General features: G+C 36.2%; 1 protein-coding gene across 1 annotated transcript in view; it reads left to right on the top strand.

Annotated features, from left to right (window-relative positions):
• The window catches only part of LOC145688074 (uncharacterized), a 119,729-nt gene that overhangs the window by 56,957 nt on the left and 46,730 nt on the right, over nucleotides 1-16,042 (top strand). The window contains exons 6-8 of the mRNA XM_081761795.1: nucleotides 1,835-1,995; nucleotides 10,900-11,126; nucleotides 11,787-11,966. Coding sequence (XP_081617921.1) covers nucleotides 1,835-1,995; nucleotides 10,900-11,126; nucleotides 11,787-11,966 — 568 coding nt within the window. The remainder of the gene's footprint in view (nucleotides 1-1,834; nucleotides 1,996-10,899; nucleotides 11,127-11,786; nucleotides 11,967-16,042) is intronic.

The raw sequence follows: 16,042 nt of genomic DNA on the forward strand, positions 1-16,042 counted from the left end.
ATGACGCTAAAGTCATCACATACAAGCAACTGGTGTTATTCATATTTTGTACTTTCACGGTACTGTACGACTTTTTCACGTGTACGGAATACGCAAATGAAATTGAATCTTCCACGTTTCTAATATGTAGTAATACAGCCTTCAAACTCGTCTTCGCCGAATCCTTAAATAACGTCCATTGTTTATTATCATACGTTTGATCCCCCATTTTTTCAACATTCTGGCAATGTCTTTGCAGAACACCATTAAACCTTCAACAACAACGAAAACAAATCACTTTAGTCTTATTACGATTTCTATATACTAAACACGATGTAGCGGGCGCAAGTAAATTATTTTCACCGAGACGTGATCCCAGATCTTCTACCAAATTATTAAATTTTGTTTGAGTAAAAAGTTTTAGATTACTGTTACTACAGTCAGAATCACTATCTTAATTACTTACCTTCTATTCTGAGACTTCAGATGTATCCATTGATGTTGGTGGAGAAGAGATTGGGAGCCATGGACCATAAGGGACAGATCTGATTGACGATTCTAAGTTCAGATACACGATTTTGTTCATTTTCTTCGAAATTCACTACATTGTTCATGCATAAACAACATCAATCAACTTGTTATTTTATGTTCACGCCAGGTCAATTCACACCCTTTACTTTACCTACTCTCTACTTTCTTAATTCCTCCCACGCATGTATGACACTCAACGTGTGAAGGAAATGACTTGTCATGATCTCCGAGCTTCATGCTATAATAGCAAAATGTGCTTTACAAACAAATTCTGATATTGGTCGGTGTCTAATCACGCTAATTCCACATATGTAACAAAATATATCACACATTCTCTTCCTGATATTTTACGAATAACCTTTCGATAAACGGCGATATCGAATTCTGAGGCGATAATGAAATAATATCGGTGTTCAAGCATTCTCCCTTTCTCCTCCTGTACCTTACACGTAAGGAATGTTCCCAGATTTAGAAATGACACACTGTAACGTAGATTTTGCAGACATTTGCTTGTGATAAATAGCCTGAAGTAGGTTGGGAGGCTGGTAGTTGTACAGGAAAAACTGAGGCTGATGGAAAAAACTGACATCATTTTCATGTCTAGCGGTGCTAAATTAATGAAGAACACTCCGTACGTGTTAAACCGCAAAACTCGTGTTGAATTGTGAACAAAGGTGTTTTTTTCTAATTCAGTTTTCAAGCCGTTTTACACTGGAAACAAAAAACAGTCGAACGTAGGGGGGAATTTGGCCGGAGTATATGTATTAAGATATCCTAGCATTTGCCTAGTCGGATTGAGAAAAATCCTCAGTAAGGGTGAGCTGCTGCACGATTCTAGCCCGAGATATTCCTATTGCAAGGGGATAGCGCCAACTATCCATGTATGCCCACATTTAATTATGTTGCTTCCACCATACGTATTTCGATTGTGTTTACCAATAGATAATTTTCTGTTCCTTTTACCATATACGCACTTCCAAGTTATAGCAGAAAAAAAAAAAAAAAAACTCCGTACATACATTTTGTCAAATTTACCACCAAATATTTTTTTTCTTTCCTTCCCCATATACAGCAAATTACCTTGTAATAAATCAGAGGAACGCTGGATAGAATCATTCAACCTAATTAATATTACAGAAAATATAATTCAAATTAAGTATCATTCAATATTTATACTATTTCCTATTTTTCACTGGTATTTATTATTGTTTTTAATCACATTCTGTTTCTCACTTAGTATTTTAGTATAACCGTGTTATTTTCTAGTCTAAACTTGGTGTTCACGTATTAGTACTACTGTAATTGAATCTTTTGATCATTGTAGATCTTAACTGAAGAAAAGGGTCGAATAGATTCCATGGCGGAAGGTTTGGAAGAAGAAAGCAAAAAATCGTTACAGATGGAAGCAGAGTTAGAAAAGCAACTTGCACAATTCGACATGGAAAGACAACAATTAAAGGCTGCCTTCTGTAAGGAGGAAAAGCGGTATGTGTTTATAGTTGATATTTCTTATATATATATATATATATATATATATATATATATACACCGTTGTTTACAATCTTTTTATTATTTGCTAGTTTGTGTCTTGTATAAACTTCTTTCTTGCAACATTCAAACTCGATTACCCATAAATACCTGTAAACTTAAAAGCGTTAATGTTATAAAACGAGTGAAATTCAATTAAATCGTTAAATTCTGAACATTTGAACTAAACTCAAAGACCTTAAATTTTCTATATAAGAATAAACCTATGTCAATTGATTTTAAATATTTTTCTTTAACTAGAGACAAATTGAAATGAATTTTAGTTTTATTCATGTTCGCATTTGTTTCTGCGTGATTGATACCACAATTTCTTGTTATACCGCAACTATCATCATTGCAAGTTGTGCATTTTTAGTATTAACATTTTTTCTGTCCTTTTTTTTAAATTTTTTTGGTGTGTGTTTGTGTGTGTACGTGTGTGTGCACGAACAAATATGAAAGGCTCCAATCTATATCAATAACGTACTTACACCTTATTATTACAGTAAGCAGTAGATGGCATTCATTAAGCGCTTAGGTAACGTGCCGATTCATTCAAGTTAGTTTTCTATCGTTACAAATATTTTATATTGTGTAATAATTATCACAGTAATGGAAAAACTTGAATAAAATGCAAATACTGATTGACACGGCATCGGGCCATATTTAACCTGTAGTACAGCTTGTGTGTGCTGTGGAATTGAGGCATATAACTTGTGAATCGTTTCCAAATAAGTAGGACCCATTCTTCATGCATCGTGAGCACATACCATATTTACTTCCGCAATTCTCGCACTTTTTTTGGCTACATTTTTAAATCTAAAACTCGGTGCGTGATTTAAGTGAGGAAACAACTTTTCATAGGTTTACCTGGTATAATCAAGCTAAAATAATGATAAGCATTGAAGAAATGCTATTTATATGACTGAAACTTACATTGATCCATTTTCTACCATTTCTTCCTTCGTCAGCACTATAGTTCTTCTCTGATTGACCCACATTATCCTCAGACAGCTGCCACAAGTTATCATCCTTCTGATGTCCAGTGTATTGAAAATTCCAGCCTTCAAAAAACTCTTAAATGATTACTCGTTTATCTACTATGCTTCATTCCTTCACTATCCAGGAAAACATTTGTTCAATCGGGCATTTTATTTATCCGGTTGGTGTCAAACTCTTCTCCTTTCGGTGATCTATTTGCACATAACTTTAGCATGTTATCTTTAAATGACGGAAACATCTTAAGAACACCGATATAAGGTTGCCGGGCATAACGGCCAGATCTGCCTTCATCTCAGTCCTCTTCGGAATTAACTCTTTCTTGGCCTTATATTCACTAATTTCAAGAATGCTTCAAACATAATTGTATTAACATATTCTAGAACTGAAAATTCTTTCTTGAAATCTTGAGAATCAAGGTAAAATTTTATTTTCTAAAAATATTGTTTAAAAATTCAGGTGCGAGAATTACGCGAGTAGATACGGTAGTTGCGTCAGTGATAATGGAGAAGGATTTGCACCGGATTTCTGCTCTAAAACTAATCACAAATCTTAATTAATGTTCATGTTATTGATTGAGCGAATTAGAGAAGTGTTGAGGTTCAACTTGATATTCCTTAAACCACATCTGAACTGCTCTGTCTTGTGTGTATTGGCGTTTTGTTATATCTGAAAAGTGCGTCATTGTTAGTGACATTTTTGCCATAGGATCCACTTGCTCACCTATTTCCTTGTAATCACTGATAACAATTCGTCTGTTCAGAGTAATAATAGGACCAGCGGAATACCGAAAAATGGCAGCTGTCATCAGATCCGAGCCACCGTCATGTTCAACGGGGGGAAGTAGGCAGTCCGAAAATACGTCTATTTGGGCATCTGCCATACAGAAACTCAAGCCCATATTGTTCGAAATAAGGAGGAAAGTGGCTCTTTGAACCATATTATTCTCTTCTAGTCATTATCTGTCCATATTTTATATTCTCGGCGCCTTTTTTGGGAGACTATGATCACGGGCTTCCAAATCGAAATCCTACTGCGGGTGTTAAGGTTGTGGAGCTCCTATCGGACTCGTAGAAACAGATCGTTTCAGCTTCTTATGATTTTGCAGCGAATTATGCCTCGTGAACTGTTCGAATTTTGGTGAGAATCCTTTTTAATTTTCGGCGATCTCTGTCACTTATGCTTGGTTTCCGACCACTATTGTTGTCCTCTCATGATATTTTGCCATGAATTCTGTATGCAGTTTACATCACCGTGGACAACTTTGCTTTTGATACATCAAACACACTAGCATTAGTAAATGCACTTGCTCCCACTAACCACGCACCCACAGTTTGCCCTCTTTAAAAATCGAAGAGGTCTCCCATATATTGTACTACCAACAGCTAACCTATTACAAACACCTCGCGTACTACGCAGTATCCCATAATGGAACACTACTACGAGAGTCTTAGCGCACGAATGTTGGTGTTATTAACTCTTAAAAAGCCGATCTGCGTGTAGAATTATGCAGTTTACTTCAGTTCCTAGTTAAGAATAAATACACCCAATTAAAATATAGTAAATATATAGTACTTAAATACTTTTGTTCTGAAAAATAGTGGATCGGTGCATGAGTTCGTACCGTGTAGTAGTTCAAGTACGTTTACAGTACTGCAATGATTAATTAACACAAACACAGGCGGATAAATAAAACATTGTATTGTATTCTTACACACAACACAACATTCTTCAGTCAGTAATGAACTCACCTCCTTTATGAATGGCCGTCTGCTGCTATCGTTACGGGAAGAAATTGCCGCGCCTATACAACTGCTGTGATTTTGAATTGAAGTCAGTGAATTAAATTTCAAGAGAATCATCAAACACTTCTTACTGAATGTGGTTAGAGATAGGAAAATGTGGAAATCTATAGGCACAAGGTCAGAGAAATTGGGAGCTTGTAGGAAAGTTTGAAGCAGAATTGTTCAGTATCTTCAGTGTTCAATTTGACCGAATATAGGCGTGCTTTATAATGCAGTATAATGACGTCCAGGTTGTTTATCTACATCAGCAGCGTCCGTAATCTTATGTGTTGGCTATATACAGCAGGAATGATTGTTTCGTTTGTTGGAAGCAAGTCATGGTAAAGGATTGTGTGTTCGTTCTACCAGACGCACAACATAATCTTTTAGGGATGAGCATTAGTCTTTGCATGAGAAATTGCTTTTTTCATTGGCTGAGCCACTATTTCCTCTTATTGATGTTACCCTATGGACTTTTTTTTTTTTTTTTTTTTTATCCAGCAATGATGTCCCTATCGAACGATTTGTGCTGGTGACAAGTTAAGTTAATCGATGATCGGCAAGCAGTGAGACATACGGTTAAACACTTTTCGGTTTCATCTCTTTAAGATATGTGGCACCTATCCGCCTAATTTGTGCGCCTTAGTCATAGAATGGAAATGACTCACAATGGTTGAATGCTGTCAATTAATAACGTATCCCAATTACCGCGTTATATGACGGGATTCTCGTGAAGACTCATTTAAGCTATCTTCGACAAAGTCTGTCATCCGCACCGTGGAACATCAGATAACCCAAATAAACTTTACATAATGATACAATAGATTACATATTTTAATTATGAAGAAAACCTTCCCACAAGCTTCCGGTGAAATGTGTTCCTGCTTACTCCAGCGCACTTTAAGAAAATACACTGCTACATGAAATTCAAGGTGTTTAGAATTCACTCCATATCTTATAAAATATATGTAAAATAGTTCGTGTTATTACGGGTCTGGTAACAACTAAATACTTACTGAAATGTACTGTAAAAATTTGCTTGAAAAACGACAAGCACTGAAAATATCCCACTAAGAAATACACAATTGGCAAGAGAAACTGCGTAGATAAACAAATTAGGGACTGTTTTTAACTTAAATCTGCCCCTATGTGGTAAAAATCTTCCGTAACATCAACATGCACAGCAGTGCATGGCAGCCAAGTTCCGCGAAGAAAATGAAAACTGGCCTGCAATGCCGTAAGCATGTTATACACGAACAAGAGTTTTGGGTAAAATCGCCGATTTCGAAGGACTGTGAAAACGATTCTATTAAGGGTGGAAACATGAGATTTAGAATTTTAGGAGATATCTGAGAGATATGCTCATATATCAAATATCACATTCCTAACTTCGACCATACTTAAGTACTGGGCCCCTAAAATATGCAGTTTTCAGGCTCACTGACTCACTCATCAAATTGATTAGGTACTTCCCAATGAGATAGAGACGTGAAACTTTGCATAAAGGTACCTTATAATGACTTCAGTATGGAAAAGGTACGAAATGTGAGGAATGTGCTGTGGGAATTTTTTTTATGGCCAAAAAACTGTCCTCAGCCAAGCAAAAAATCGTTTCATTGACTTACTCATCAAATTGATTAGATATTTCCCAATGAGATAGAAACGTGAAACTTTGTATAAAGGTATCGAATAGTGATTTGAATATGGAAAAAGTCCGAAATGTGAGGAATGTGATATGGGAATTTTTTATGGCCAAAAAACTGTCCTTTGCCAAGCAGAAATCGGTTCATTCTCTCACTCATAGAAAATGAATAGATATTTGCCATCTTGTGTAAAGATATCGAATAGTGATTTGAGTATGGAAAAAGTCCGAAATGTAAGGAATGTGCTATGGGAAAATTTTTATGGCCAAAAAACTGTCCTTTGTCAAGCAGAAATCCGTTCATTCTCTCACTCATAAAAATTGATTAGGTACTTCTCAATGAGATAGTGACATGAAGTTCTGCATAAGGGTACCTTATAATGACTTGAGTGTGAAAAAATTCGGTAATGTGAGAAATGTCCTATGGGAAAGTCTTCGTTGATCAAAACTGTCCTTAGCAAAGCAAAAATCATTTCATTCATTCACTCATCACATCGATTTGCTAGTTTCCAATGAAATAGAGACGTGAAACTCAGCATAAAGGTACCTTATAATAACTAGAGTGTGGAAAAGGTTTGAAATTTAAGGAATTTGCTAAGGGAAATTTTTTATGGGTGAAAACTGTCCTAAGCCAAACAGAAATCGGTTCACTCACTCACTCATCACATTGATTTGGTACTTCCTAATGAGAGAAGATGTAAAACTGCATAAAGGTACCTTATAATGACCTGAGTATGGAAAAGATCGGAAATTTGTGGAATGTGCTATGGAAAATTTCTTATAGGCGAAAAATTGTCCGTAGCCATCAGGTACTTCCCAATGAAATAAAGATGTGAAGGTCTACACACATATAATGGCTTGAATATGAAATATGTATGAAATGTAAGGAATGTGTTATTGAATTTTTTATAGGCGAAAAACTGTCTTTACCCAAACTGAGATCGGTTCATTTACTGACGCATCATTGATTAGGTGTTTCCAAATGAGATAGATACTTGAAACTCTCCGTATTGATACCTACCTTACATAATGACTTGAGTAAGTAAAAGGTTCCAAATGTAAGAAATGTACTATTGGAATTTTTATGGACGAAAAACTGCCCATAGCCATTAGGAACTTCTTAATGAGATAAAGATGTGAAACTGTCCATGAAGGTACCCTATAACGACTTGAGTATGAAATTTTAGGAATTTCCTATGGAAAATTTTTCATGCCCCCCCCCCCCCCCCAAAAAAAAAAAGAAGAAAAACTCTATGTTCTTACAATCAGAAATCGGGAATGATTCAGTTATTGAACACATCATGTGCATAGTGATAATGTTGTCAATCGTCCGAGTGGTCGGTTGGGTGCCCTCCTCGCTGGTCTATTGACTATCCCATGCACCTTTGGTGTATGAGGTCCCGGGTTTGATTCCAGGTGGAAAAGCCTTTGGAATCTCAACTCTCCTCGATGTTTCTATGTTCGTGCCCCTGTCGTTCTAGGTTAATAGAAAAACGAGCTAAGCTCACTGCGAAAAATCCATTATCCGGACATCGGTATATTGTAGAAATATACGGGATCCTTATGTTTACTACAAAATCAATAATTAGCATACGTTATCCATGTGCTACATACGTACTGCCCTCTTTCCCGCTTAAATGTTACACCATGTCGTTTGCAGAAAGTCTGACATCTAACGGTCTTCCGTACATTACGTACGTATATGTATGTTGCGTACGTCAGCTATAAGTTACATACGTCCATCTGTATGAGAGATCCTGACCGCCTACATACAATTCTTTCATTCGTGTGGAAAGTACGTTAATTCCGAACACTTACACAAAAAGTATGCATAAAATATACTTTTCCAGTTATACGTTTAGTGTACGTTAAGTCCAAAAACTACAGGATTTACACATGTAACGTACGTTTTCACGTACGCCACATACATTTTTTCTCAGTGTGCGAGTAAAATAAGTGAAAGCTAGTAACAAGTAGTTAGGCAAGTTAATGAGACACGTTCTGTGAATCAGTCAACTTTTAAAAAACGTGGGCCAAGGCACGTACATACTACCGTAAATTTCGTGGTTGGAAACCCAGACAAGGAAAGCCTATATTTTTTTCTTTTTTCGGTGAAGTCATTGGTATTAAATAGATATTGAAATTAATTTGATAAGTAAGAGAATGTAGAAGTGGAGATATTTAGAATTAATGAAGTTTTCGAAGAAACGAGGAATCAAATTGTTCGACTTTTATGAGAGACTAGCAACAAAATGTAACCGATTTCGTAAATATATTGGTACCACGAGTTATATTATGGTTACCACAGTCGTTATGTAAAAATGTTCTTGATGCTTCGTGTCTCTATCTGTGAACAGTATGCAAATTTCTTACGTATCAGCCTTTTCATCAACAGTGAATTTCGTGCATTTGCTCTTAATATTTCCTGATTTTCCCAGCTGAAGCTTCGCCCCCACACTTTCGCCTTTGCTCGGCCTACGGCCTCACACCTCTTAAGCCCACAATTCTACCGAATTTCAAGTTTCTTTTCCTATTTCAACTACAAAGATAAAATTTTGTATCCCAGGAAAACGCCTACTTAAATAACATGGGGATATCATCCCCCTTTAGACTCCTTAAAGATTAAAAATATTCACTTTTGGCAATTTTTCTATTGGTTAGTCCCGAAAAGCTACAATCAAGTCAAATTTAATCATTGTAGCCCTACAGGAAATGCCCTATAATTTGGGGGTGTAAAAGGTGTTCCATATAAATAACATGGGAAAGATTTTTCAGTTCCCCATAAAACCAATCTAAAGTTAGAAATTCTTATTTTTACTGATCTACTTAAGTAATGCTAACGAAAACGTACAAGCATACCGAATTTTAAGTTTTTATTCCAATTCCAAGTTTCTAAAACATGAAATTATAGCTAAAAAAAAAAAAAAACTCCTTTAAATAACATGGGGAAATTCTTCATCCCCTCTTCATCATTTCAACTTTCCGCGTCAACCGGAAGCACCCCTTTAATTTATGTCAGTTCATGTATGATACGTTGGTGGCAAATATAATTAAGTGTACAAGCTATTTGAAAGATATATATCATTGGAAGGAAAACCCAAGGCAGTATGAAACTGCGCAACATGCGCGTCATGTAATGAACTCCGTAATATCGCAATGTGGAAGGGTAGAGTACAACTAAGTACATTAAAATACCAGCCATGTCTGGTGATGTAGCATCAAGGATTCATTATCAAGGGTTTTGGGGCCCTGTTGATACTCTTCGTATTTAGGTACTGAAAAATGAGATGTTAGCGATCGTGATTTTGTAGCTCGGGTAAATAAATTAGAATCTCGTTTGGACATAACTCTCTGACAGATATTTAGTAGAAGAAATCCTCCCCGCTGGTCTAGTGGCTAGCATGTACGCCTTTGTTGTTCGATTCCCGGTGGGAGAGCCATGGGAACTAATGTTGCATGTGACACATTATGACTCCTTTAAAAATGTACAATTCTAAATTTAAATCCAACAATATGACACAATTGGAGAATCCGAATATACGATATTGACGTGGCGAACTACAAAAAGAAGTGAAATCTGAACAAAAGCACCAGAGGTGCAAAAAGTGCAACCAACTTCGTCAACCTCAAAAATTGTTGAAATGAGGAAGAAAGCCAAGTTGCTTGGCCACTACATCTGGTACGAACACTGGAACTTGGTCCGAGGTGTCAAGGAAAATAATGTTAAAGAGCTTTATGAATAGTGGTGGTGGGCGTGATGGGTTTGGGACCACCACCAACTTCAGGAATATCAACTTCGCTTAGGCACTAAGGCACATATACAGTATACTGTAGTAAGATTGGTGGTTCGAAACCCAGACAAGGAAAACTTATATTCCTCCATGAAGTGTCAAGGAAAATGATTTGGCTAGCCTTAGGGATTTTACTTGTAAGCGTGATGGATTTGGGGGCCACTACTAACCTTAGGGCTGAAATATCCCGGCGTGAAACTAGGAATTGACGTCTTGGTATATTCGAATATGTTAGACACCTCGCACCAAGTTCTAGTGTTCGTTTCAGATGCAGTGGCCAAGGAACTTGGCTCATCCATCCTCATCTCATCAATTTTTGAGGCTGACGAACTTGGCTGCAATTTTTGCACCTCTGATGTTTTTGTTCAGATAACTACACAAGAACTATAATCAAATTTTGACTACGTAAATAAACAATTACAGTTTATTACTACATGTATGTTAACTATTAAATATATTAAATATGTTGTTTGTTAGTTATTAAATACAACTGCACACTTCCTATCCATTTAGCACACATATCTGCATTGTACCTATACGTAGCGTTTCCGTGACTTTAGAGCCATGGCGTTTAGTTAAGTGCCATTTGAAATTATGATTCTTGTACAAGGAGAGTATAGTCATTTTTTCTCCTTTTCTTTTCTAGGTGTAAGGATATGGAAACCGAAATGGAGAAGTTAAAATCTGAGGTGGAATCTCTGAAGAAACAGCTAGCAGAAGCGCATCAGGTAGCGATGTTCCAAGCAGGTACCAACGTTAGTCCGCCTCGAGTGGTTTTGCCTCGCGCAGGCAGCACAACTACTCCTCCTCAGCCACCAGCGAAACCATCAGTTATTCCTCCTCAAACTTCTCCTCGACCGGGTCAACCTACTGGTAAAGAAACTTTTTCTCTCCATTTATAAAATTTTGTAAATGAACTGAAGCACTAAATACTGGCATTTCCATCAATTCAGTGATTAATTTTTTTAGTGATGCAATACAGTAGTAATTATATATATATATTAATAAGATTTGAGCTTTTTGCGTTAGTCATGTTTAAAAACATGACAAATATTTCCTTAAAAAAATGTATGGTAATCTATAGATGAAACAGTACCAGGTCCAAGCTTTTTTAGAAGTTGCGCCAGTATCATTTAGATTAGAAAAAGTAAAAAGTAGTAATATTCCGTAAGAATGGTAAACTTTGCTCGCACCTGAGATCTTCCGAATACGAGATTAGGAATTGTCTTGAATTTGAGCTTTCTCGATTATCCGAGTAGTGAGTATATTTATTTTTAATAAGTATAATCCCCTTTATTTTTAATAAGTATAATTCCGGATTCATTTTCTGATAGAGGTTCCCTTTGGAAGACTACAAAGTCGAATCGTGAGATATAAAACTATCGGAATACATAAAGCTACCACTTACTCCATTCTGAGATTAAGTAGACCTAGTTCTGAAAATAGTTTTGATATTAGCTGTAAACGTGCACTTCTAATATATATAAAAGAATACCTGACTAATACGTTTCATCAAATGTGTATTCATTTTAGGATCAGGAGTTCCACTTACACCACCGAAAGTTGGTCCATGGGCCCAACCAGGATCCCCTCGTCCTGACGGTAGCATTTCTCCGCCTCCACCACCTCCAGCAGGTGCACCAATGATGAGTAGTGTTGCGAAAGTGGTTCAACCTACTGCAACTGTATCTAGCGTTCCAGTGTGTGGACCTAGTAAGTTATACTCTATTACCTATAGACAAGTGAGTATGTTATGTTCAAATAAAATTACTTTACAGTGAGTCAAATGTTTAGAAGAGTATACAAGGTAAACCATTTATGTTGATACGCCCTTGAAACTTTTTAACTAATCGGTAGAAAACACTGAATTTTTATTTAGGATAGAGATATCGGGAGGGAAGGATTGTCTGACATACTCAACAATCTCATCCGATTAACAATGTTGCCAACACAACATAAAGTTGTACTTTTTCAAATGCCTCTGCGTCAGATTATTACATTTTTCAAATCTACATGTTAAATGAAAACTTAAAACACTACATTAACTATTCAGAGTTACCAAACGCTAGTATCAGAAACATGTAAATTTTGGAGGCTTTTTGAAACAGTTAATAACGACAGCGAGATGGATGAGGCAATGCACATCTAAAGTATCTTAGTGTCGAATAGTATAGTTATGATATGTATTCTATGTACAAGATGGACTATTTATCGTGATTTGCCCTTATAACTTTTAAGCTAATGGACAAAAAATGCTGCAGTTTGGCATCATGCAAATACCGACAAGAAGACATTGTTTAATATACTCTGTGATACCACAGTTTGTCCACTTACACAATACTAACATAGAAGGATGATTAAGTAATATGAATGAATATGAAAGAATTGGTAGAATGAGGAGGAAAGAAAATTGCAAACACAGTGTTATCCGCTTTGAACTTCCATAGCCTGAGATTGAACTTCAAACCCTCCATCAGAGGTTGGCTCTGTAACACTGAACTACTATGCCCCTTTCAACTAGCTTGTGAAACGTTCAAGTGGTCACCGTGTTGGATTCCAAGATGGCGCCCATTTGAACGCTTCTCAGCCACTGTGTACTTTACGTTTCTCCCTAGTTCCCCCATCCTCTTTGATGGATCATTTAATGAAAGTGCTAAGAGTGTGTGTTAGTATATTTTCACAAACTGCATAACCGTGATATGTTAAATTAAAAATTTCATTTTCATTTCATGGCTGCCCTTTTCTTCGTTATTTTTCTCGCTAATGAAGTATGTAGCGAAAAGACCTTTTAGTGTATCTTTTTTTCAGTTTGTGTTAAGTTTTTACTGCTTTCTGGCAAATAACTCATTATTTATAAAATGAGTGAAGCAATATATACGTAATGAAAGTTTAGCATTATACAAGGGATGTGAATAATTAGTAAAATATGGAAATTGTCTTGAAGGGTTCGTTCTTTTTTCTTTTTTTTTTTCTTTTACTTCACTTGATTGTAATTATCATCTATATTGATAATCCGACTCCAAACACTCATGAACAGTGGAATGCTGTTTTTGTTGATAGTGATAAAGAGTCGCCTCTGCGAAGAATATATTGCCTCGCAAATGGCTCATCCTTGGGAATAAGTGTAACTTTACCTCGATTTATGTACGGCTTTAATAGGAAAAATAATGTAACAAAATTCATTAACATACAACATAGCCAAGGGTAAGTCACCCACAGAAAGCATACTTGGATTCGTCTTAGCTGCTACTTGTGAATAAGGGTATATATTGTAAAACTTTGTCCCATATAGATATAGGTAGAGCGTTAATAAAAAGTGTGTCCGGAATCGAGTTCCACTACCGGCTTTTATTATAAAAGTTTCACTATAAAAGTATTTTACAAAATACTGTACAAATAATTTCTTTAGTATACAAGGTTAGTTATAGGTAGTCTTCGGCCGTAAGGTCGCAGACAGGATCTCTACAGAGCCCCGTAGCAAGCTAAGCAGAGGGGAATTAAGGACCCAATAGAGCAAGCAGAGGAGGGTTTAGTGGCTAACAGAACCCCGTAGCAGGCTAAGCGGCTGTGGTTAGGATTCTTAGACAGAGCCCCGTAGCAGGCTAAGCCAGGAGATAGGATCGTCGTCTTGCCAAACTACGTGGTGGTGGTTGTAAACACTGGCGTGTGGAATTGTGTATTTATACACTACATCACGTGGGACATTACACCCCCTGGCTTGTTTAAAAAATAAGCCGAAGGGTTATTTTTCTTGTAGAAGTTGGCAACACTGAGGGATCACACAAAAAAATCACTAAAACATTAATAACACTGGCAACACTGAAAAATTTCACTTTTCGGAGCACTATTAAGACAGTGGAAGAAAGCACTAACAGTTATTCCCGAATCACAGGCAGGGAGGAGCGGTGCATTTTATGTCACTTCATTTCCCTCGAGGTAGGGTTGTTTTCAGCTTTGGCGTTAATATACATATATTAGTTCACTTATAGGGGGTGTGTGTTAAAGTCTGTGGATTCGGTTGCTCTTTAATTGTATGAATGGTATTAAATGTGTCCATTGGAATTGGAGGAGATATATCTAAACGAGGTCTTTTGGATGTTCTTGGTACCGAGCAAAGACGGAGATATAGTATGTATAAAATAATAAGAATTACGAATACTAAAAAGGTTGCGATTATCACAGGGATATAAAGATAATTTATATTGGAAAGTTTGTGATGCGAACTGCGTGATTTCTTGGTCACTCTGTATAAGGTGTAAAGTTTCTAAAATATTTGCACTAAAGGTATGCATTTAAATAAAATAATCAAATTTTTAATGCCAATGATGATGGTAACGATGGTCCTAAATTCCTGGACATCCTGTATAATCTAAGAGTGATCATGACTTTTGGAACATCTTGTGTAATATTTATGTTGCAAAATGTCGATCAATATGTAGTGCACAGTGGAAAAAAATATCAAGGAATTGTAAAATTATAGGTTAGCTGTCCTTGTAAAGATCAGTTGCCTTTTAAATGCGGAAATGCAAATTCAGCATTCTTTCATTCAGTTGCAGAATAAATGAATCAGCTTTTTGTCAAACTAAGAGGAAATGTTTTTATTGCAATGAAAAGTGTTTTTATCTGTCTGAATGCTTGTCTTCGTGCTTCCTTCTTCCTAGTGGTGAGTTTTTTATTTATTTAAGAAGTGAGAATGATTAAAATGCTTATGTGTTATACAATGGTCTTTGCCAATTGAGTTAAATAATTTAGATGCGTTTATGTTCTCTTCTTATTCTTCTTTTCATACTGCCAATTGAAAGAAGAGGAATATTTAAAAGATGAAGTATTCCAGATCCTATCTTATATCTTGCGCTCTGCCTTGGCTAGTATATACATTTTTTTAATAGATGTTTTCGCTCGTGTAGAAAAAAAAATAGCTCTTTATCCTCGTGCTGTGTGTCGTCTATATCTTCATAATATGGTTTAATTCTGTCTACAGAAATCTCCTGTATGGGTCTATATGAGTCGGGAAATCTGACCTTATAAAGATTAGGATTAACTCTTTCGATAATTTCTAAAGGTCCAACAAATCTAGACGAGAAAGTTTCTGTTATTCCAATCTGACGATTGGGGAAAAATACAAGTACCTTCTGGCCCTTATCAAAATTAGTCTGTTTATGTTTAAGGTCTTAATATTTCTTCTATTTGTTATAACTTGTAATTAGATTATCCTGTACAATTCCACGTATCTTATTCAGGTGTGCTTTGTCGACGCATAACGTCGTAGTGGATGCTAGCGCAATATCAGAGATGGTTTTAGGTTCGTATCCGTGCATAAGGAAAAAACTTGAATATTTAGTTCCAGTCTGTACGAATGTATTAATTGCAAATGTTATATACGGGATTAGTTTTGGCCAATGATTTTGATTTTCCTGTACAAAAAAAATTAAGAGCGTTCTGTATGATTCTGTGGAGTGTTTGCACTACACCTCGAGTTTTGTGATCATATGCTGGACAAAATTTAAATTCAAAGTTGTAGAAATTTGTTAGGTTCTGCAGTCTCTTAGCATTATGTGCAGGGTGTCTATCTAAATACAGGTAGGAAAAAGCTCCGTATTTAAGAATAATGTCATATATATATATATAAGAAATTGTTCAATTTCTTCGGCTGTGATGTTGTCTACAATCCCGGTCTCACAAAATTGTGTGGACATTTCAATAGCGACTAGTATGTGTTTGAATTTTCCTTCTCCGACTGGTATTTTTCCAATTGAATCGTACTGCCAGGCAGTTGCAATAGGCGTAAA

The sequence above is a fragment of the Thermobia domestica genome, chromosome 6 (assembly GCF_964235325.1).
Source record: "Thermobia domestica chromosome 6, izTheDome1.hap1.1, whole genome shotgun sequence".
Lineage (NCBI taxonomy): Eukaryota > Metazoa > Arthropoda > Insecta > Zygentoma > Lepismatidae > Thermobia > Thermobia domestica.